At 37.5% G+C, this 23,193-nt stretch overlaps 1 protein-coding gene across 1 annotated transcript; it reads left to right on the top strand.

Moving 5' to 3' along the window:
* APOOL (apolipoprotein O like) lies at window positions 1-19,700 on the top strand. The gene is made up of 9 exons (XM_074883092.1): window positions 1-60; window positions 6,167-6,271; window positions 6,869-6,988; window positions 8,523-8,577; window positions 9,502-9,600; window positions 10,710-10,801; window positions 11,814-11,900; window positions 13,536-13,692; window positions 15,462-19,700. Exons 1-9 carry the CDS (start codon window positions 49-51, stop codon window positions 15,557-15,559), a joined length of 825 nt encoding a protein of 274 aa, XP_074739193.1. The 5' UTR covers window positions 1-48; the 3' UTR covers window positions 15,560-19,700.
* The last annotated feature ends 3,493 nt before the right edge of the window (window positions 19,701-23,193 follow it).

Below are 23,193 nucleotides of genomic sequence, written 5' to 3' on the forward strand. Positions count from 1 at the left end.
TCGGCCCTTCCCACTCGCCGTACGCGCCCGCGCGGGGCTGTCGCTAACATGGCGGCCAAGGTGAGTCCCGCCTTGCGTGAGGGAGGGCGCTGCGGCTGCCTCGGCCTGGGCTCCCCCTCCCGCTCACGGACACCGCGGCCTCAGGGGGAGCCGGGGACACCCCGTAGGGCTCCTCGGGAGCCCCCACAGCAGCGCTGCCCGCCGGCCCCGCGCGGCCTGCCCGTACCCTCAGCGCCCGTCGGAGCCGGGCCGGGCACCCCGCGCCCCGCCGGCTGAGGAGGGGGAAGGAGCCCCTTCTGCCCGCGGGTCACCCGCGGGACCGGCTGGGGGGCGCTGAGCTCGGGAGGAGCCCCGGGAGAGCGCGGGGTGCGCACGGCGGGAAGAGGATGGGCCCGCCGGGCCGAGCGGGGCGTTGGGGTGGTGCTGGCCCAGCCCTCGCTGGTCACCCTGCACAGCCCTTCCCAGTGGTGAACTGGGGCTGGTTCCAGCACGGCTCTGCTCCAGCCTGGGGGAGGTTAGAAAACCGGAGGGGTGGGGACATCCCTTCAGCCTGTAACCGGGGGTTCAGATGAAGGAGGAGTAGGAAAATAACCGGTCTCTTGCTTTCTCCGATGCAGAACTTGAGGTAGAGAGAGCTGGTTTGAGAGGGTGGTTAAATTGTACGGCAGGGAATAAAAGTAGTGTTTCTCTTCTGGCTGTTCTCCGTCTGCTTACAACTTCTGAAACACCTTCCCCTCCTTACTCGAGAGATGAAATATCAAGATACTAATTTGGTAGTAAAGTGTGGTGTTCTACATCCCTAAAATGCGGATGTTAAAATCATACAGTTACAAACTAACAGGGTCATGAGTATCTAAAATGTCTTTAATTGTAGAGATAATACAGTGTCTTTAAACGGAACCATGTGCCTTTCAAGAGCTAGGCTTTCTCTCAAACATTTAGACAGGTTTTGCAGTTTTCATAGTCACATTGGTGAATAGGTTGCTCTCACATATATCCTCATATTTACTTTGGCAAAGCATTTAAAATGTGTATGTATCTGCAAAGAAAAAGATTATGCAAATGAGGACAGCCAAGGGAATGAAAATGAAGTGTTTTTACCTTAGTTTGTGATCAGACAAGTACCTGAAAAAAGAAACTGTATTTGGCTTCACTGTATGCCTGGGTGATCTTGAAGTAATACAGTTTAGTACATAAATTGGAATGATTCCGTACCTTTAGTGAAGTGATGTCACTTTTAAGTGTGTTCTTTATTATTTACTATGAAAAATTAATAGAGTTTTATTCTTTCTTAAGTTTTCACTCTCCGTGGGTTACCATCTGGCAAACAAAGATTAAAAACAAATCTGTGGAGTATCAGTAAGTTGAGTTGAAGTGGAATGATGCTTTGTTTCACTTGTGTGTGGGTTTTTTTGCAGTTGTCATTAGAGATTTATAAACACATATCCAGATTAAAATCCAGGATTTGGCCTGCAAACTTCTGACAATTTTCATGTTTTATGTAACTTCTGGGAAAAATAAAAGAATCCGAGACAGTTTTCTGTTCTACCTCAAGGCATCTAAGTGGTAGCAGAAAACCATAAACTTGTGCTTCTTACTCCTGGAGTAACAGCTCTCCACTGAAAATATGACATCCAGTAGCTGCTAAAATTTTAATCTTATTTTATTCTGGCTAGTAGATTCTGATTTTATGATAGAGAAGGTACATATGTTTTTATATATGTATTTTTATATATATACATGCATCAGGTTTTTGCATATACTCCTTTGATTACCTGTTTTGATTTTGAGGCTTGTTCCTACCTTCAGGGCAAGTTTCCTTATTTGTGCTCCAATTCTTGAAGCAAGGATACAGAATTTGCAGAGTTTCAGTGAGAAACAATACTTAATGTCTTGGAGATTAGTGTAAATTAAATATATGGCTTTATTATGCTTTAGTTTGTATGCTGCATCTTTTTTATGGAAGACAGTGAATTCTTTTTAGTGATGTAGTTTTAAATTTTTTTTATAGAATCTGTATTTTTGATCTTTGATAAGATTCTAACACTTTGAAGTAGATTGTTTGAAATGCAAACACTTAAAGCCAAAACTATCCCAGGTACATTTGACAGTTTTATTACTATATTTTGATTAGTTTTACTCTAGCTCTACTATTAAAAGGCATATCTGTAACAATTTTCTGCTAGAGAGCATATAATAAATTTCTTCAGCAAATAGTTGCTCTTCAGTCTTCTCATCAAAAATAATGCCATGTCTGTTAGGCTGCACTGTTTAGTGCTTTGAAATAACCAGTGTGCTTTTTATGTCAGGGGGAAAAACCGACTTGCTGGTGGTACGTGTTGCAGCGTGATGGCAGTGTCAGGAGCGTGGCACTGGTATTACTGGAAATCTTCTGACTCTTGCCATTGACCTTCCCCCCTGCCTCCATCCAGAGCATTAAGGCTGGTTGTTTCTAATATCTGCAATTCTGGTGATGTTTAGATCTATGTTCATACTGAATTAATCTCCAGAAGATGTCATCTGGGCTCGTGGCTTTTATAACTGCTGGTATTTAGATCTGCTGCCATTAGTGACTGGGTGATTTTCTTTTGTTAGTCTCATAGGGCTTAGGTCAGAGCATTAATTCATATAAAAGCAGAACTAGTAGTAAAATGGAGAGCAGATGTTGAACTGTTTCAAGTTAAAAAAAAAAAAAAAGTAAATATTTCCTGAATTTATTAAAGAGAACATTGGTTTGAATCAGTTACTGACTGACATTCTGGAGCCATTCTACTGGCTGACCATGTAATTCCAGGATTTTTTACAGCTTGAGCTTCTTGAAGGTGTTTTTCTCTGTACTTCTTTCCGAGGCTTTGATATAACTACATGATCCTGGCATTTCTTAGTTCTCAATAACTTCTTTTAAAAGATTTCACGGGTAAAATATCTGTTAATTGCTTTAGCTAAACAATAGCTGATTTTCCTTGTTTAATACATATCCTTTGAAGTAATTTTAATAAAATAATAATAAGAAACAACTTAGCTAATTGAGGTATTTTTAATATACCTAGTCATTAGGAAAAGGAATAGGATGGACAGCTCAAAGTAGTGAAGCCTCTTTTATGTAGTCAAGGTGACGTTGCTTTTCTTTCACCTCAGTTGTTTGTGATTTCAATAGAAAAGAGTGAAACCTTGGAATAATTGTGCCAGTGTAAATGTTAGGTAGTACAGCTGTTCGCTTGGATTTTTAAACATTTATGCATCTGTCTTCAGGCATCCAAAAGGGAAGCAACTACTGTCAGTCAGAAATTGGACTACTTTCATCATTCCTGGTACAGCTTTCTCTTTTACATTTAGCACAATGAACTTGTTGTGAATTTCTAGAACAAATTAATGAAATTTGTTAAGTGAAGGATATAACTTTTTCATGGTTTCTCACTTCTAAATTTTATTTTTCTTCTAGTATCTACTGAATATTGGGATGTTGTCTTGGTAGCATCGTGTACTGAAACAGGCAATCTGAATACATTTTAAACCATTTCCTTTAATGATGCTTTAAAAATACAGACTCTTCTTTGAGGGTGGGTGTCCCTTTATCAGTAATCTTCTGTAGCTCAGACTGGCATTTTGCTCTAAGCAACATTACCAGAAAGATGGTTACTGTGTTAATTGGTTCATATTTTGATTATTGCCATCCTCTCTCACCTATTTTCTGTATCCCGGGGCTGTTCAGTGCTGGGAGAGCTGCTCTCCTGTGCTGGGCACAGTGGAGTCGACAGAGCTTCCTGGTGACTTTTTCTGCTGAAGTGGTCACGTTAGGCACCAAAAGGAAAAATGACAAGTACTCCTCAGTATAGCAGTCGTAACATGAGTTGTACTAAGTGTGTTAAATCATTGATGTTTAACGTTAATTAACATTATACGTTAAACCTTTTGTCAACATGTGGCTAACTGAACTTTTTTCACAATGCTGGTCAACATACATGTATCAGCATGGCTGTATTTTCATATATGTAGGACTTTTCTCTCTAGATTTCTGGAAGAGCTGTCACCATCATCTTTCCTTCTGACCGTGTCCACGCTTGCCAGCATAGCTAGGTCAACATGGGAAAGACACAGTTTTTTAGTAACATGATTTTTGGTATTCCCACCCCCACCCCCCCAATCCAGACCTGTTGTTGGCTTAACTTGCAAAGTGTCTGCTCCCACGGCCGAGGAAATGGGCAGTGGCTATCACAAGTCCTGCCTCTGAGTGGCTGCCGCGCCTGCCAGCCTCTGTGGGAGGAGGAGCTCGCTCAGCCTCTGCCTTCATCCTGTCCCCGTCTCCCCTGGCTGCCACCCCCGATGCAGCAAGAGTTGGATCTCCAGCTTCTGTCTGGTGGCTGTTCAGTGCCCCCAGGCCTCTTATACTTCACCTGCAAAGGTGAAGTATTTTGTGGTGTCACTAGTGTAAATTAAGAGAATAGTACATGCTAGTCAACATGGTTGCATTTGCAGTAGTGGCTTTGCCAGCTGAGATTTGCTAGCCTGGCTGTGCTGGAGTTGTGGGGGATTTTGACACTTCTAGCTGATGTAGCTGTTAAAAAATTTCATAACATCAACCTGACCTGAAGAGTAAAAGTGGTGGGGTTCTGTCTGCCCCTGGCAGGCTTTTAGGGTGGTGCTGTAATTATGTTGACAAGAAGGGTTTATGCTTCAGGGAGAGGGAAGGGGCACGCTGGCTCTGTGTTAAGAGCAGGAATACTATATATTAATAAAGACCATCAGTGTAGAGAAACCTTAAGTAACCCTTCCTCCCCTTAGCCCCTGTGCCAGAAAATGCAGCTGAAGAATAATTTTTAGCTGTATCCTACAGCTTTCAGCTCTGACATTGTCTGCTTGCCCCTTCTTTCCTAACAGTCCTCATCATTGCAGCGTCCTTTGTCTCCTCCACTCTCCCACAGCTTTGTGTTTCACCGTGATTGTATGATTCTGAAGTTTTGCTATGGTGATCGCACAATTACTTTAGAAGTGGTGGTGTTTTGCTGTCTTGAGTAGTTTAATCTGCACGTGATTGACATCTGATGAACCTGAGCTAATTCAGGATGGTGCTTTTGCGTTTCTTCGTGTTCATTGTGTTTTCATCATTATAACTAAATGCTGTGGAGTAAACCCCGCTCCTTTGACAGGGTATTTCCAGCTGAAAGCTGGGATAACAATGAGGATATAGTAGAGTTTCATACTAGGAATTTAAGGTATTTCCCAAAATCAGGGTGGTTTTTTTCCCTGCTTTTCTATTTTCCTGGCACTCTACCACCATCAGCTCTAGGCAGATCATGGGAACGTTTTTCATACTTGTTTTCACATTTTTCAAGTTTCAGAAATGCTTCAGGTAGAGAACAGAACAGAAAAGTCTTTACTGATGTATAAGAAACCGTAATCTATCGAAGTGGCAGATGCTTCAACATATTGTGGCAAGTTTTTAAAAATATGGTATGCCAGTGTAGTTAATGCCAGCTCTGGCTGTCATCTTAAGGCAGTCATTTAAAAAATATTCATGTGAAGCTGTATTTGAGTTTAAGCTTTGTGTAATATACGATGTTTCTTCCCACATTAATGTTCTAAGTAGACATCAAACACTCATGACCAAACCTATATTTCTGTAATTTACATTGTAACATACGTGATTCAAAAGGTTAAGCAGGTGGTTCTTAATTCCAGTTATTGCTGTGTATTTTCATTTGTTGTCGACACGCAGTTATTCCAAACAGACGGTAGTTGAACTGTTCTCTGAATTGGAAAGGAGATGACATTTTGTGTGACATCATGGAGAATTCCTGTAGATAAAGTTGAGGTGCTTTTTGCAGAAACAAGAGTCATTCATTGACTTGGAGTACCTGTATGTTGAATAGATTAGAACTTCAGGGATGATGGAAGCATCAACATGGCTTTGAACGCAAAATTCTTCCTGGTATTTTAGACATAACTGTTGTTGTCAGTGATCTCTAGCTTTTTCTTTACCATTGTAATTTGAAAAAATCATTGTAGAAGTGGTTTCTAAAAGGCACACTGTTTTAAAAAGGTTTTAAAAGTGACTTGTTTAATCCCATATTTGATCAAGCACAAGACAATAGTAAAATCCAGACTTTGCTGGGGTGAATTTGTTATTTCTGCATTAAGACTCCCTTTTTTCATCTGTCTGTCGCAGGTGGCAAAGCTGGCAGCTGTTTCTTCTGGTCTGCCATTTGCATGTATTACTGTATATGCGGCAACAGAACAGGAATCAAAAAGTCAGCTGGTGAAGCCAAATCAGGTAGGAATCTTACTGTTTGTCAGTCTTTAAAATAATAGTAGAAGAACCTGCAGAATACCATCTCTTTCCATTGAATTATGTTACTCAGTAAATAAAATACATAGCTAAGTAGGATGTGATAATAACAATTACCTCCTGAATAACTGACCACTATAGCACAAATAGAACATGAAGTGTTACAATAGTAAGTTTTATCTCATTTTCATTACTACGTTATTTTCAGACTGAAGCTGGAAAAGGTAAGAGTATAATACTGATATTAATCGTCTTTTTCTGTTGTACAATTGCTAGTAATACATGCGTGCATCTTCCAACTATTCTTGCTCATGCTTTCTCTGAATAAAAGCTATTTTTATCAGTCAGTAATTCTACTTCTTAGAACCTATACAATACTTGGAGTTTTCTGAAGAATTAACCTGTAGCCACACTTGTGTAAAGTAACTTTGTAAATATAAAAGAGCATAATTTGATACAGAGGTTTTGTTTGCAGTAATGGGAACACTAAGGATTTGCAGTCTTGCAAAACACCCTTCAGCGTAAACACTAATCAGTATACAAAACTCTGCCCCTGTGGTACTGTTATGCTTTTCTTTCCAGCTTCCAATTTACTGTCCACCACCTCTGAAATTGAAATACATTGAAGAACAGCCTGGTTACTTGCAGAAGCAATTTTCTTCAGTAAGACAGATGACGGGCCGCTATATTGGATGGTGCAAGGTAAGAAATACCTGCATCCAAAGTTTCCTACAATTCCTGACAGCACTTGACTGAGACATTGAAAAACCGGCATACTTCACCCTGAAGATTTTTGCAGTTCCTTGTATTAGCATACACCTACTATTTAAGAGGCAAAAATGAACCCTTCTCTCATTTTTCTCTACCATGCTTGTAACAGGGAACCTGTGCGTTCTCCCTGTTTTCCAAATCAAAAGGCAGTGAGATCAGAGAGGTCTGTTTCAGTCAATGCTAAACTAGACCTCGGCCAACCCACAGTGTCAGGTTCAGAAATCTCTCTTGGTTAACCTCTTCAGCAGCAAGAGTCACGTAGGTAAATTCTTGCTAGCAGAACTTGATAGCATTTAGGAGTCTGAAATTCCATGGAGGGAGATTGAGATGCATCCAAAGGATGGGTTAAAAGACCTGATTTAGGTACTTTAGGAAAGGCAAACTGAGTGCATCCAGTACAACTGTTAAAGCAGGCTAGTACTAACTAGTCATCAAAAATACCTCCCCACTCTGTTATTGAATATTCTAGACATAGATGAAAATGTGATGCCTGTCACCATTCTCTTAACTGCTGGTAAACCACAACTTTTTACCCTGGCTGTTGTTGGTATAAGAAATTTTATGCTGTTGTTTTTCTCTTACAAACAAAATAGATGCTATTATTTGAAAAAGGCAAGGAAATCAAAATGTCTTCCTGTATTTTCTTTAAATTTTGATTCCATTGGTCTGTGAAAAATTTGTCAGTGAGTGCATAACTGAAATAATTTAGGTATAAATCTGTATCCAACTTTTCCATGCCCTTGGTCATCAAGTGAGTGTTTCAGAAATTGACTAGCAGTGACCTCTGGTGGTACAAATTCTGTGTTACTGCAGACAAATTATTTCAGTGAAATAACTCATGATAATCTTTTTCATTAATCTCCTAAAAAATGTGTATCTACTCAATTTGTTAGCAATCTGAGGACAATGATACTAATAATAGGCTAGTAGAAGGGTTTTTTTCTGCATAAAGAAAAACTTGTAATTAAATAAATTGAGCAATTTGAAGGCAGTGGTGCAAACTAGTTGAGCACACGTCTTGGATCAAGTCAGTGTTGCTTGTCTTCAGCAAAACTGAGCACCGTTTTTACAAACTAAAAGACAAAGTCAGTTTTAATGGGTAAGTCTCTCTAGGGAAGAGGAGATTGTATTTTATAATTGAATTTTCTTATGTTATACAGTTGGCATCCAGATGTTTTACTACCCTACAGTTTTGTTCCCGAGATGTCGATTTTGAAAGTGATCTTGCTATATTAAAGAGATTTTTTGAAATTAAATATGGATGGAAGTTTTAAAAATATAAATATGGTAGTCAAAAAGGGTATAGATCTCAGCACAGCCTCTGTAGAAGTTCACTGATCTGTTTTTTTTAAGTTACATAATATTTCTTTGTCTCATTGTGCTGAGCTGTATGTATCAACTGAGTAGTTTTGTACTGAAAACATCTACTTTTACAAAGATTATACATTTATTTGGTTTTTTTTAGGATGCTTTTGTCTTTGTTAAAAATGGAATAATGGATTCAATTCAATTTGGAAAAGGTAGGCACGTCACATATTTTTGAACTGAGCATTTTCTGTTGTTTCCCCTTGCCACTTAGAAGGATGGTTGAAACAGCAAATTCTGGTTACAGGGGAGAGGAGAGGGAAAGGGTGGAAGGGAGGGTGCTGGAAAACTTTCTGCAAGTGTGAGGGGAAAAAGCTGGGACCACTGTTAATTCAGTATGGGTTTTCATATCTTTCCTCAAGTGTGAGGAATGACCAGTTAAATAGTATTTCTTGTTCCTTTGGTCTTAGTTTTGTTCTTAAAATCACAGTATCATGGAATCATTGAAGTTGGAACGTCTATAGGTCCATAGAGCTTTCTGTAGAGGCACCTCTATAGATAGTCTAGTCCAGTCACCTGCTTAAAGCAGGGCCAAAGCAGGTTGCTTATGTCTCTGTCCAGTCAGGTCTTGAATGTCTCCAGGGATGGAAATTCTGCAACCTCCCTTAATTATAAAAAAGGCTTCTTAATTCCAGCACAAGTTACAGGCAGTATTTGCATTTAAGTTCAATATCAGAAACTATAGATAGAAGTTATTTTCCATAAAAATAGTATATTTGGAGATTCCGAAATATGTATTGTCTTGTTTAATCTATATTAACTCAAAGTAAAATCAAAACTTAAAACTCTGCTTTCCTTTTCCTCTATTAAGGAGTAACATTTTACCAGACATAAAAAAGTATCTAAGGGGAAATATTGTTAGCTTTGCTGCTGTATTTTGAGGACAGACTGCAGACTGTGCACCTGGAAAAGAAGGCATCTTCATTCATTAACAAAAAATCCAGTCTTGGACAGTTTTCAGTTTGGGATATTTATAATTTTACTTCCATCTTTATTTCTTAAGTGGGAAATAATACAAAAGGATTAATATTGAATTGCTATGCTGCTTTTTTTTTTTTTTTTTTTTTTTTAATTTTAAGATGCTTATGTTTACCTGAAGAATCCACCACCAGAATTTCTTCCCAAAGTTGGCGTAATTACAGTATCAGGCCTAGCTGGCATAGTGCTGGCAAGAAAAGGTAGGGTGTTTTGCTTATTTTCGTTATTGGTGTGTTGAATATGTAGTAATTTTAATGGTCAAAAGATTTTTCTGAAACATAGACAAAAACCTGTGTAACTAGTATTACAAAAAAATCCTTCCTGATAAATTGAAGGGATATTATTAAATAATTCTTTTAGAAGCTGGCTAAGACCACACAGAGCAGGATTATATAGTCGTTTTTAATGGTGGAATCAACAGGAATTCAGAGTAGGACACTTGTTTTGAGTCTGTTCATTATTGGTTTTCAAAACCTGTGTATATGGGAGGAAATTGGAGACAAATGAACAGCTAAGGTTACTGAATATAGCGAAAACTAAGGGAATTTAGAGGAAAGAAGCTAAAGAGTGGCATCTGGCAAATGGGTACAAGAGAATACACAGTGGAAGGCATGGTTTCGTCAGCTTTGAAGCCAAAAGGGTAATTTAATAGATACAGCCACCTCTCTTTTCAAGAGAAATATTAGAGGACTAATACTTAACCTGCCAGGAAATATTGTTCACAAAATGTTAATCTGCAATACCTGAGTATGTGTCTATCTGAATATTTCACAAAGTAAACAAGTTAATCAGAATATTGGCAGATTAGTAAAAGCAGTTATCTTGTATCCCTGTTACTTTTTGGTGGACAGATTTAAAAAAAAAAAAAAGGCTTGGGCTTGAGAATCTGTCATCAGGGCTCATTGTCAACAAACAGGAACCTGGGCCTGGCCCAGCTGTTCTTGCGTTTGAACAAAGAGGCCCCAGTTTCCAGGCTCCTGGCTGCTCCAGGGGCTGCAATCTGTGTCCTCCAGAGAGTGTGTGTGTGGAGCTGGTGAAGAACCACAGCAGCCCCTGAATGACACAGACGTTCTTCTTATTTTTCACAACACTGGAAAATCTAATTTGGGACTATTTCTGTTCAGAATATCAGTATCTCCTGCAAATGTAACTGCCCTAAACTATAATTACACCCTGTATTCTCTTCTCCAGCCCTTATGGGGATAAGTTTGATGTAAGCAATGGTTAAACAATTGCTTTTAACTGATATAACTGCTTAGCTTTACATTTCATTAGTGAATAATTATTTGAAATATTTGCCTTTATACAGATTCTAGATTTAAGAAAATTGCTTATCCATTGGGACTTACTGCTTTAGGAATTTCTGTTTGTTACCCAGCTCAGTCAGTGGTGATTGCCAAGGTAAGTTTACTTGTATTTGAATATTGAATTAACAGTGAATTTAGTCATAGCAATCCCATTTCACTTGAATGAAACATCATGGGACTAGGAGTCAGAATTCACATGCATCTTCATTAAAACATATAATGCATCACAGGTGTGATGAAATAACTGAATATAAAAATGCAGCCTCTCAACTTCTAATCTTCATTTCTCAAGTAAATGAAGATTATTTTATCTTGTTGAAATAAAAGTAAATAAAAAATAAAGCCTTATTAAACTTGATAGATAGGCAATTTGAGATACTGTACAATTGCATTTCCTGTTAGAATTCCTTGTTTTCCCATTACTGTCATCTTGCCGTTTTCTGCCTGATTAGAACATGTCTTAGCTGTTCATTTAGAAAAGCAGAACTATACTTAATATTTTGTATGCAAGAATTATTTTCACATTGTACTTTTCTACATACAAAGTGAATTGAAAAGCAGGATATAAAGTCTATATATCTCTTTCTCCTCTATAGTTTTCCAGTGTTTCCCTATTTAGAAAAGCACATGCTACTTCATAAGGATTCTTCGTAGTTCCTTGATGAACTTTGTATTTATAGTTTCAAAACAGCACTTCTGTGTTAAATTGATGAGATTTATTAGTTGAACAATTAGAAATTGATTAGTTTAGCTAGTTGTGTCTGGTTCTAGGACTTGCCAATTTTTTAGTTAAATGATCAGATTTGACAGAAAACTTTGTGCTGACATTGCCAAAACACTGCTTGCTGATCAGATTTTATTTTCATTTTGAGTAGGGGGATATAGCCTATGAATGCTGCCTGTGGATTTCTAGTACCAATGTAAACATTATTTAAGATTTGCTTGATGTAAGAGAAATGTGCACTAGATCTTGAAAAGTAGATGATAAAAATGTCTTAGTACGAGGTCAAGCATGTTCTCATGCAAATATGCATTTCATTTGAATGGTCTGTGTATCTCAGTATTTTTAAAGCTGTTGTTAAAATACATTTTTTCTGAAAAAATAGGTAACAGGGAAAAAGTTATTTTCTGCAAGCCATCAAACCTATGAAGCTGTGCGATCATTATGGGCAAAAAAGGAAGATGTTGCTAAGGTAGGCTTTCCTGTAACCCATAAATTCAAAGGGAGAAAAAAGTAAATTAGAAGGTCATGTACTATTCTGCTGATACTGTTTAAGATTACTAATTGCATTAAGTGAGGCACCAAGCCCCCTCTGATATTTTTGTAACTTCAGTGTTTAATTGATGTCATATTTATTACCTTTCAGACCAATAGATACTGAGATCCCCTATGTAGTCCCACAATACATGCAAGATGCACAAGAGAAGACTGAGTTTCTCTTCTAACTCATTTTTAATCTTGACAAAAATAATCCATTCTGATTCAAGCTTTGGTCCTGAGCAGACCACTGAATTTAAGATAGACACACAGAATTACAGTAGGTATGACTAGCTTGTTCTTATGTAGGAAACCCTTATATTTAACCCTTCCAGGTAGTCTGTTTTAATTACCCTGTGATATGAATTGTCCATGTCTGTTTTTTTTTTTCCTTGTCTGTCCTCACTGCAGCCATAGTGATTAAATGGTCAGTAACCTCTTTATATTGACCTGTTACGTATACAAAATTGATCACAGTTTTTGACATTATCTTCTCCCTAGTATAACCTTTTCTTATAGAGCAGACTTTCTAACTCATATATAATTCTTATTCTCCTCTGAGCTTTCTCTAGTTTCTCTCTTATTTTTCTGTTTTTAAGGGGTTTTTGTGTGTGGTTTGTGGTGTTTGGTTTTTTTAAGTGAAGTGGTCAAAATAGGACATAGTAAACCAGGTGAGGCCTCGCCAGCACTAAGTAAAGGGAAATATTAACCTCATGTAAATTACATACAGAATTTGGGTTAGTACATCCCAGAATTAAACATTTTTTTTCTACAACCTGAAAGGGTTTTTCTCCAATGGAAATTCATAAACCCTTGACAAAAGTAGTACTCCCCTAAGTAAAATTTCAGCTTTGCACAGTGATGGGGGTTTTTTGCCTTTTTTAAAAAAAAGACAGTTTCTCAGTTATATTAACATTTAGAAGTATTTTGCTTTAAATTTATGGTGTTCATTTGTATGCAGTCATCACCTTTTATTTCCACTGAGGAGCACAAATGGAATTCTGAGCTTTGAAAATGAGATTCAGATAAATGTCATTAAACTGATAGCGAAACAAGAATTGATGCGGCATTTATATAACAACTTTATTTTTTCCCTGAGTGAAGCCTGTTCCCAAAACAATATATTATTTTTCATTACTAGGGTGTTACCATGATTTATCTTTCCATCTTCTGTTAACTAAGGGTAGTAAGTGTCCTGTAAAAACTAAATGCAATTTCAGTTTTGTGTAAGACTAGGTTCCTCGTCTGCAGATGAACAGTGACCTCCTTGTGAAGTACTTGGAGGGTCTCGGGTAAAAGCACAGTATCAGACTTAAGTATATGCTCATGACAAAGTAAATTTCCTTACATGTGAATTTGAAGTTATTCTATCTGAACTGTGGGGTTCTTTCATGCATTTTATTTTTTCCAGCTGTGTCCCTTGCATGCAGCTGACTTTAACATTACTATCTGAGTATCATTGTATGATGTCATATCTGAAAATAATTTCATAAAAAATAAGCTTTCAAGTCTGAAATAATGTATTAAGCATATACCCATGTGCATTTTTTTATTAATGTTTGGTTCACAGGTGCAGCAAGAGTCAAAATCAGTTACAGAAGAAGATAAGAAAAAGAAAGAAATTTCTAGTACAAAACCTGAGTCTGCTATTGAGTCAAGATCATTTAACAGAACAGAATCTTCTCCAGTAGAGTCTTGGAGTAATAAAGACCCAATGCCTTCATCAGGTGAATTAAACATTTCAAGTGTAATCTCAGGGCAACTTGCAAATCCAATTACTTGACTTAATTTTGTAGTTACCCTTGCTTTAAAATGGAGCAGGCTGTCATAGCATATTATTCTTGAGAACGTGTTGTACACACTGTCATTTAGTATATGCTTCAGAGCCTCAGGGAGGTGATCATTTTCTCATTGTGGACCCTGTTACAATATCAGAATTCTTATATATGTGTTGTCCTCTCTCAGATGTTTTCTTTCATTCCGTGTGGTGTGGACCATTGCCCGTATTGTTAGCAATGAGATGATACCATCAAGTACTTCTGTTAAAGACCTACTTTAAATTATCCTTCTGTTGTCAGAATACCATAAGTGTAATTTAAAGGATTACTGCTGGATTTTTGTGAAAACAGCTAATTTGAATTACTGTTCATTTCTCTGTCTGGGTTCTATATCTCCAGATATTGGTAAAAGAGGAATGCATAATTGACAAAATGGAGCATTGGATTTTATTTTGCTAGGTTTTTTGCAGTGGTGTTCTTTGTTCATCTTAAGTTGTTGAGATAATCAACTAGATCATGTAACAGCATATTTATCGTACAAATATTTTGATAGGCTAGTTACTAAGAGAAATAGTGGAATTACCTATTAAAGGAGAACTAAATTTGTTTTAAAACACTGTTAACCTTTTGTAGGGGCAGTTTCTGAATTTTACTTGTCACTTAAACTTGCTTCTTTTTATTGTGTTCTGTACCAGAACATTTTTTTTTCTTCTGGAAGGCAAGCAGAATATATTTGGATGGAGTTTTTAATTATTTTTCTTTTATTTTCACTATAATATACACTCACATCTTTCTTTGCTTTGCACCTGTAGTTTTTTCTGATTTAGTTTGTGGAATGCTTTGATCTGCTTTTACATTTGCTTCAGGCCAGACTGTCTTTAATGGTTTTATGGATATAGATATCTTCTGTCTTTGCTTTCATGGATGGAATTAGTTCATGTCCCTAATACAGCCAAAAATGTCCATGCCCTGAATTAATCTGTGGAGTCAGAGACTTTATTTTCACTAGTCTAAATGGGGCAAAGCTTTTAGGAGAACATAACAGCCTTTGTTAAACCAGCTGATGTAGCTGGAGAAGCAGCAGAGGCACAGTCCTAGAAAACCTGCCTTTACATTCTCTTAGATCCTCTGGAATTACAGTATCATTAAATATGTCAGTCTTCATGCATTCTCATGCAGGATGAGTGTGAGGGCTCAGTGTTTTAGTAAACTTAGTTCATTGCTTTTGGAAGTCACGAAGTGAAACTAGGTAAGAGTGTTTGTCTTCATCTGGAATTCTTCCATCTGGCAGCAGCTTCAGGGAAGATACTGATTCAGTTGGTTTTGGGACACAGCTGTGCTCCTGGGAGCAGTGGGCGAAGAAAGACTGGAGATCTTTTTCCATGTCCCAAACTTTCCCTTCCTTTCCATGTGTAGGGCAAAGCATCACTATTTCTTCTCTCACCCTGCTGTGTTCAGGAAGTAGTATTAAGCTGTAAAGAGTAGGAGGAAGACCTGCTCTTCATCTACTGCTCTGTGCTCATAACTACAACATGCCTTCATTGTCCTGTATCACTTACACAGTTTTAACTAGAACATACATATTTTGATCTTTTGTAAGTGTTTGGTAAATACAGTAATTCTCAAAATGTGTCAATAAGCTTTTTTTAATATGGCTCAAAAATATATATTTTTAATATATATTTTTTTAAAATTAATTTCTTTAATATCTCTAACAGGAACAGTGAAGACACCAAAATTTAAGCCTGATCCAAAACTTGTGGACCATGGTCAGTCCAGCCCGGAAGATGTGGATATGTACAGTACTAGAAGCTAAGACAAATCTGCTTACAAATCTTTGCAAAGTTTCACAGATAAGGGGGAGGGAAGAAGGGAAGGAGTAACTCTTACAATGTGTACTCTGTGAGGTATAATTTCATCAGATATTTTCTTACATCCCAATTTGTATTATTGACTTAGGTGATTCTGTCTAGTGACTATTTTGTTTCTCGCTACTTACAAGCAGTGAGAATTCGCTCATTGTCAGTGTCATTAGCGAGACACTGAGAAAATGAGATTTGTCAGTGTCTTCTCACAATGAGGTTTCTCTGTGCCAAGCTTGTTAATAAATGTCACTTCACAAAGGATATTTGAAAATGTACATGTATCTCTATACTTAGGCTCAGCTGTTCATTGACCTGAAAGAATGTGATGGTGGGGTTTGCAGAGGCTGCTTTGTCTTTTTTCTTTCAGCTCTGGAATGAAGTGCAACTTCTTATTGGTCTGAGTACCCTTAAAAAGTCAGTTGTTCTACAAATAGCATTAACTTTAATGTTTGTATAAACAAGGCACTTTTTTTTCATTGCAAAGTCATGTGTTGTTGTTTGCCTCTTTCACAAAGGTGAATGGAAATGAATTCTTGTCCTGCATGCTTCTTGTATATTTAAATGTCACTTAAGTTGGGAGGAAACACACAACTAATTTCTAAAACATCCTTTATAGACTATGCATTAGTTCTCACCTTCTTCTAATACTGTGAAGAACTGTATGCAAATTGCTTAATCCATGAAACTGATACTGTTTGAATTTATCTAGAATGCATTAGCAATGTTTAGGAAATTGGAAACCTTCTGTAGTTTTGAGGTTTAAAGCGCTGACAAGTAATAGGCAGAAGTAATAAGGAGCCAACTTTTTTTTCCAGAAGTTTGTATGCAATCCGCATTGATCGTGGTAAGATTTTTGTGAAATTCTGTCTTTTTCCATAAGAATGAAATTAGAAATAGATTAAGTTTCCTAGGATGAAACTTTCAAACACCACTTTTATCATTGTGTATATCACTCTACTTCTGTTCATCCTCCATTTCTCTTCAAAACACTCTTACAAGGGTTGGAGTAGATCTGGTGGTCTTCCTTGAACAAAGTACAACTCATTATCAGTACACAGTGGTGATCAGCCTGCTGCCTAGAGGTGATCTCATCTGTATCTGCTGTGGCACTCCCCTAACACATAAACTGCAAAAGGACGCTGCTGGTAGATTGTCCTCAATGTGTTGAATTCTGTTATATTTCAATTAATGAAAAAATGTGCTTTGTTGTAAAGTTGAGGAGGGGAAGCAGGAACAAACTATACAAACAGATAGTTTGGTTGGAAGACTTAGACCTGAAAAGAAATGCTGCTTCATATGAGTGCATTCTCAGCACTGAAGGGCTATTTGCTCCTCTTTTCGATAAGAAGAGATTTCACAACCTGATTCCTTAATCTAAAGGCTGCTAATGCAAAGGCAAATGACTAGTGAAATACAGGCAAACAGAATTCCTGGTGTCACTGTGGGACTAGCAGAAGTTGTGAGGGGATAGTGCACAATGGAGTGTGCACAGGGCACAAATGGTGAATGAGCAAAAGAGTAAGTAAGGCTTTTATGATGGTTCAGAAACAGATAAGTATTGATATTTTGGAATCCAAATTTCAGGCAGAGTGTTGGACTTTGTTATACAGAGTCCAACGAAAAGGTCAAGTAAGTCAGTAAGTGAAGTTTAAAGAAGAAGAGTTCTGTTAAACTTGCTTGAGACAGCTGACTTAGAATTTAATGTGTTTTATTTCTTTAATCATCTCTTAAGGCCCAGGAAACTGTCAAAATTCAGGCAGCAATCAGAGGATATTAAATCAATCTTCACAGAGCTCCTGGACAAGACACATTTAGTGTTCCATCACAGAGAGAGGAGTAGAAAAATTAGATGGCTGGGCTTCATATACTATTTCCAGGGAAACAGATGAAGACATAAGGCAGGAAGTGAAAATGGTGAAGAAATGATCATTTTCAAGTGCAAGACTGGATGGCAGACATTGTGTTATTATCTGTCTCCCTTTGATCAGATTCTGGATAAAAAACATAAAGGAAAAGCCATCTGCTCTACTCCTAGATTCTATTTAAATTCTAAGTTAGGTCCTTTGAGTGATACGCTACCACAGCAAGTCAACAAGAAAGGTAAGATGATGCAGGTTTGCATGGATTTTGTAGGGGTTTACCATGGTGATGTTTTTTGGTATGTAGTGGAAAAACTATGCACAGGAATTAGTCTTCTGGGAGCAGGGAGAGAAGCTGCCTTGGATAGCTGTTAAGGGACAAGCATGTCTGTGCTTCCCAGGCAATAGCAGGCCTGAAAATGTACCTGCAGTGCCAAAAGCTAGTTGGGTCCTTACCATACTTTAAGGGCATTACCACTCAAATCTCATGACAGAACTGAAAGTCTCTGGTCTGCAGATCACTGGTGGTTGGGCAGTCAAGAATTAGATGTTTCATGCAAACAGTTTGTGTTTCAACTCTTGACCTTACAAGAAGTTCATGCTGTAAATGGACAGGATGCACAAAGCTGTCCTTAGGCTGTATTTCAGCCTGAGATTCCTCCTTAGGGCAAAATTGTAATAGAACTATACCTCAGAGTTAAATCATCATTCCGAAGTCTTAGATATGTTTTCTGGGACATAACTTAAAATTACTGCTCCCACCCACTTTGATGAATGAACAGTATGAGGAATGCAGCTCTAGAGCTCATAAAATGCTATCCCTGTGCTGTGTCATTTCTTCTTGGTGGACAAGAGGAGTGAGCCAGCACAGGTTTATTCCAGTACAAGGTTTGCCTCTTACTGCCACTTCTTAGTTTAGTTTTTGTGTCAGTGGAGATTTCTCTTTCATTCTTCTCTACAAGACAGGGTAATCTTTCACTTGTTTGTTTTCAGTCAACAGTTTTTGTTTAATATCCCCACACAGTTGAAAAGCTGGGACTAAAATTAGAGGCTTCTGTTTTGGCACTGAAACAGATACAGCTAAAGACGACTGTTTCCCTGACTGCAGCCAAAGAAAACGAGACAAAAAAAGTATGAAAAGTTTTGTCACCTGTCTGGGTGTGTTCTCTGCTTTCAGAAAGACCATAATCAATCTCTCAGTTGGTATTTGTCTGCCCTAGAGCATAGATTTATTAGTAGTGGGAAGGAATTTTTTAGTAAAAACCTGGAATATGATATAATAGTTCTTTGTGAACATAAACTTCTATTAGTCAGTCAGTGTCTTGTCCACCCATGTGAGATACACGATAAGAGAAATTTCTAGAGGTACCAAAAAAGATGGAGGTTATTATAGAGAAATTTGGAATGTATTTGCTGAAATGAAGGCACCCAAATCAGATTACTGATCTGCTCTCATAGAAATACTGGAATGGTGACTGTGAATCTTTACTGCTCAGCTGCCATTTTGTGAAGTGTTTCTTTGTCAAATCTAAAAAGGTGCTTGCCCTCTTCAGTTCAGACATCTGAACCTCCACGTTTTAGATCATACTCTACAGATGGCTTGTTCCAGATAACTACAAGGAACTGTAGCCACATCTCTGTATTAATAATTTATAGTAAAGGTGCTATGCAATGGCTTTAAAAAAGCAAATTCAGATCTACATTGTGCTGTGTTTGTGAGTCCTCATTTTAAATATATGTGCCTGACTTGATCTCTTTAAGATTTCAGATCTAGTACGCAAAGCTGTTAAACAATGAAAAATTAACACAACTACACAGGAAAAGTTGCATTGCAAGGCATGGTTTTATTAATTCATAATGAAACCTTTGAAATGCCTCTCAAATGTATCATTAATAGTCACTTAAAGTTTCTTTCATAATGCAATAATACAGTAACATAATAAAAGTAAGAATGTATTCTGTAATTTTTATATGATGTAAGTTATATATTTGTGAAAAATCCACTGTCTTAAGGAACTGGGTCACATGATGATATTTTATAGTATAGAAATAATTTTAATTTAATGCATGTTTTTTATTTATGATTGATTGTATTCAATATATAGAGATTTGGAACTTGTTGATATTAATTTTTTATTTACATAAAACTGATTGTGATACTTTATTTTGTCATATTGTTGTGAAGCACCTGAAAATAAAGGGTGATAAGATACTTTCTAAAAATTAAGTTTAACTTCTGTATGTTGTCTCATCTGTAGGGCAAATTGTCAATTCCTTTTCTCTAAAGTACAATTTAAAAGTTAATTGGTAAACATGACTAAGTTACACCTGTTTCACTAATGTTGGGGAAGAAACTTCACCACTAAAGTGCTGAAACATACACTGCTGGAAGAAATCACCAAAGTAACACGCAGGACTTATTAATGCTCAGCAGTCAGTTGTTCATGCATCTTAAATGTTGAGAAGTGATTCCATTTTCTTTTCTTGGTAGTTTCTTCTAAAGAATGTTGTAGCTCAGAACTTGGAAAAAAAGAAGGCTTTTAACTGTGCTGGAAGAATGACAGATACTGTTAAAAGAATGAGGCAGATAGCAAATATATTTACCTCAGTGTGGCTCCATGATAATCTTCCAGGTAACGTAATTTCTAATCCAAGGGCTGTAAATAATGTAATACATAGTGTAACCTACAGTGTAACTACTTCAAAGAAGAAAAACTCTGTGATGTGGCTATTTTAATGGCAGATTATCATGATTCTTGAATAACTTGGGAAATATTGTGAAGATTTTTTTTTATGCAACAGTATAGTTATCTTGTAGTAAAAGTTTGGAGTATTTCTGAATCACATTCAAATATGGAAACTGTATTTTAAATCTAAAAAGAGTGTGGTGTCCAACAAAGCCTATACATTTTTAAAAGGAGCATTAGTATGTACTGGATTGTGTGTAGTTTTTATTTTAAATTACAGGGATTCTAAGAAGCGAAGCTCAGATATGTGCTGATGGTAAACTACAGTCAAGAAAGACTGTAATTGAAACCATTCTAGAAGTTATATTATTTATATTACCGCAGTATTCATGTGCTCTTCTTGTAGACCAGAGCAAGTGTACAAACCGAACTGAAATGCTAAGGAGGAGGAAATCTAAAAGTTGGAAAATCTTGTTGTTACACTATTTTTTTTTTATTTGAAGAAGCTTCTTTACATTTTGAAGTCAAATGGCTAGATCTATTTTGTGTTGCAAAATCCCCAAGTATATCAGTACATACTAACAAGTTGTAGAAGGAGAAAAGAGGGAAATGGAAGTTTAATCACTGACTCAGAAGTGGTGAAAGGGACATGTTTGGGAGTTTTGCATTTACTGTGGGGCAGAGTCAGAACATCATTATTCAAGCTGCAATTAGTTCTTTGCCCTGTTGTTTATGGGCTGTAGAAGGCTGCTTTTACTGAAACAACTGAAAGAAATTCCTTGTGTTTTCCTTGCTGTGATCAGGTAATAGCTCTAAACTGGAGCTATCGTGGTTTTAAGCACTGGTAACTTTTTGTGCTTTATTGGTAGCAGTCCTAATACCAGTATCTGAGAAATACGTAGTTTTCTGTTGTGCCTCCCTCGGAACCTTTGCAGTGGTAGAGTGAGTGTTCTCCAAAGCCATCTTGAAGCAGATCTGAAATGAATTAAGATTAAAGCAAAGGAGCAGTTGACCAGCTTCCACCATTAATTTTGGTCAGTAACTTTGCTTTAGTTTTAGCTCTCTGAGCAAATAAAATTAGCCTAGGTGTAGTCTACCTAGACTGTAGATGTAGAATGTGTAACTTTCCACTTGATGTTGCTGTGTTCCAGAAACTAAGGCAATAAGAGAAAGAAGCAGGTATGCTGTGAAATAGAAAGCGAACAGCTGTTTAGGCCTATGGGCATGGGTTTTATTTGTTGTTACCTAAGTAGTCACTAAAAAGAGAAACCTACTGATGGCCTCCGCCACACTTCTGTGAGGCCTGGTCCAAACCTGTTGCATTCAGTGAAGTGCCAACAGAAAGTCATAGTTTGGGGTTTATAATCTGCTTCATTAGAACATCTCACCAGAGTAAAAATTGCAAATTGTGTTTCTGCATTTTTGTCTCAATCAAATTTAAAAGCCCTAGGTAAAGGTGTTTGCTTGTCAGGTACTGGCATTCAGCAGCTGTGAGCTGAACCAGAGGGGAAAAAAAAAAAGCATGTGTAAGAACTGATACTTCCCACTTCTGCCTTACGTCTGAAGAAGGATCAGACAATTTTTTTCTACTGAGGTATATGTTAATTTCTTTGTTCTTGTGAGTGTGATTCTGGGGTCTCTTCTAAAGCAGTCTCCTGGCGGGCTAAGGATCAGCCTTATCATCTGCTGTAAATTTAAGTGCTGTCGGGCTTTCAGCCAAAGCAGTATTCTTTCAAGAATTTGCTAGGCACTGATTTTTACAGATCGTTATTTATCCTTTGAACAGTAAAAGTTAAAGTTTACCTTTTGCTGTTAATGTAACTGCGTTTGGCATGTTTTCATAAGCACCTAGCTCCTGTCAAATGAAGAAATTCACGTTGGGATTTTATCAGTTACAGAGAAATTTCACAGGCACCATCCTAAAAAACAATGCTTGTCCTAACTTAAACTCCAACGCAGTTAATCTTTGACAAACTTTGGGTGTATCCGCATTTCTTCCTGTATAGTTCTTCAGGGTGTCAAATCATTCACACAGAGGCCATCACATATTCGGTATCCTGTTGTGCGACAAATGTTGAGAATTTTTAAAAGACTTTTTAAATAATAAAAAGGCAAGATGACAGTGTGGGGGTGTGCTAAGGTGTCAGTTTTTGTTGCCGTTCTTCCTTGCCAGAGGGGCATTTTCTGTTCTTTTCTCAGAAAGGAAACACAATTGCAAAACAGAAAAGTTAACCCACAAAACGTAATGGTAGATGCATACAATTACAGGATTCCGTCTTAGCTCCTGTCTCACCCCTGTTAGCTTCAGGACCAGCGTGCCCTGCACACCTTTCCGAAGCTACATTCAGTCTCAAACAAAGGGATAGAGGAATCTTTCTTTTGCTTTCTCTAATTTGCAACTTGTTTTGCAAATTGGCTTGGGCTGATGGTCAGAGTACGTGGAGCAGCTGAGGCTACTTCCCCCACCAAATGGAGGGTTCCGAGTATATATTCCTCCTGTGCCCTACCACATTCCTCCAGGGTTTAAAGGCTTCCTGCTTATCAGAATAAATAGTTAAGATGGTTAAAGCAATTTAAAAACTAAGTGTTCATTTCACAGGGTGTCTTACCAAACTCCTGCTGTCTAGCTTATTCATAGCTTTAAAGAAATTGCCCAGGAAATAAATAGTAGAAAATATTTTTATAATGAAGAATTAAATAATAGAGATTTGTTGTTCAGCACCTTGTTCAGATCTCCATTTCTCCCTCTGACTCTCTTCTCCCTTAGTCCTGCAGTTTCTGAAGTCATTGGCATGGAAGAATAGGCTGTCTCAACACTTAAAAAAATAACAGTTGTGTAAGGAGTACAAAAGTAGCAAGAGTTTCCATTGGGGGAGTCAGGTGATCAGAGAAATAACTGTGGTGCCAGTCATCTGCAGGTAAATGTGCATAGATGCTTTTATATTGGAAAAACAATTCAGCAATGTGAGTCTATAAAACCGAGTACTATGTAGGAGGTCTTGAGGGCAGATCAGCTCTGAAATTGAATAAACAAATATT

The sequence above is a fragment of the Strix uralensis genome, chromosome 13, assembly GCF_047716275.1.
Source record: "Strix uralensis isolate ZFMK-TIS-50842 chromosome 13, bStrUra1, whole genome shotgun sequence".
Classification (NCBI taxonomy): Eukaryota; Metazoa; Chordata; class Aves; order Strigiformes; family Strigidae; genus Strix; species Strix uralensis.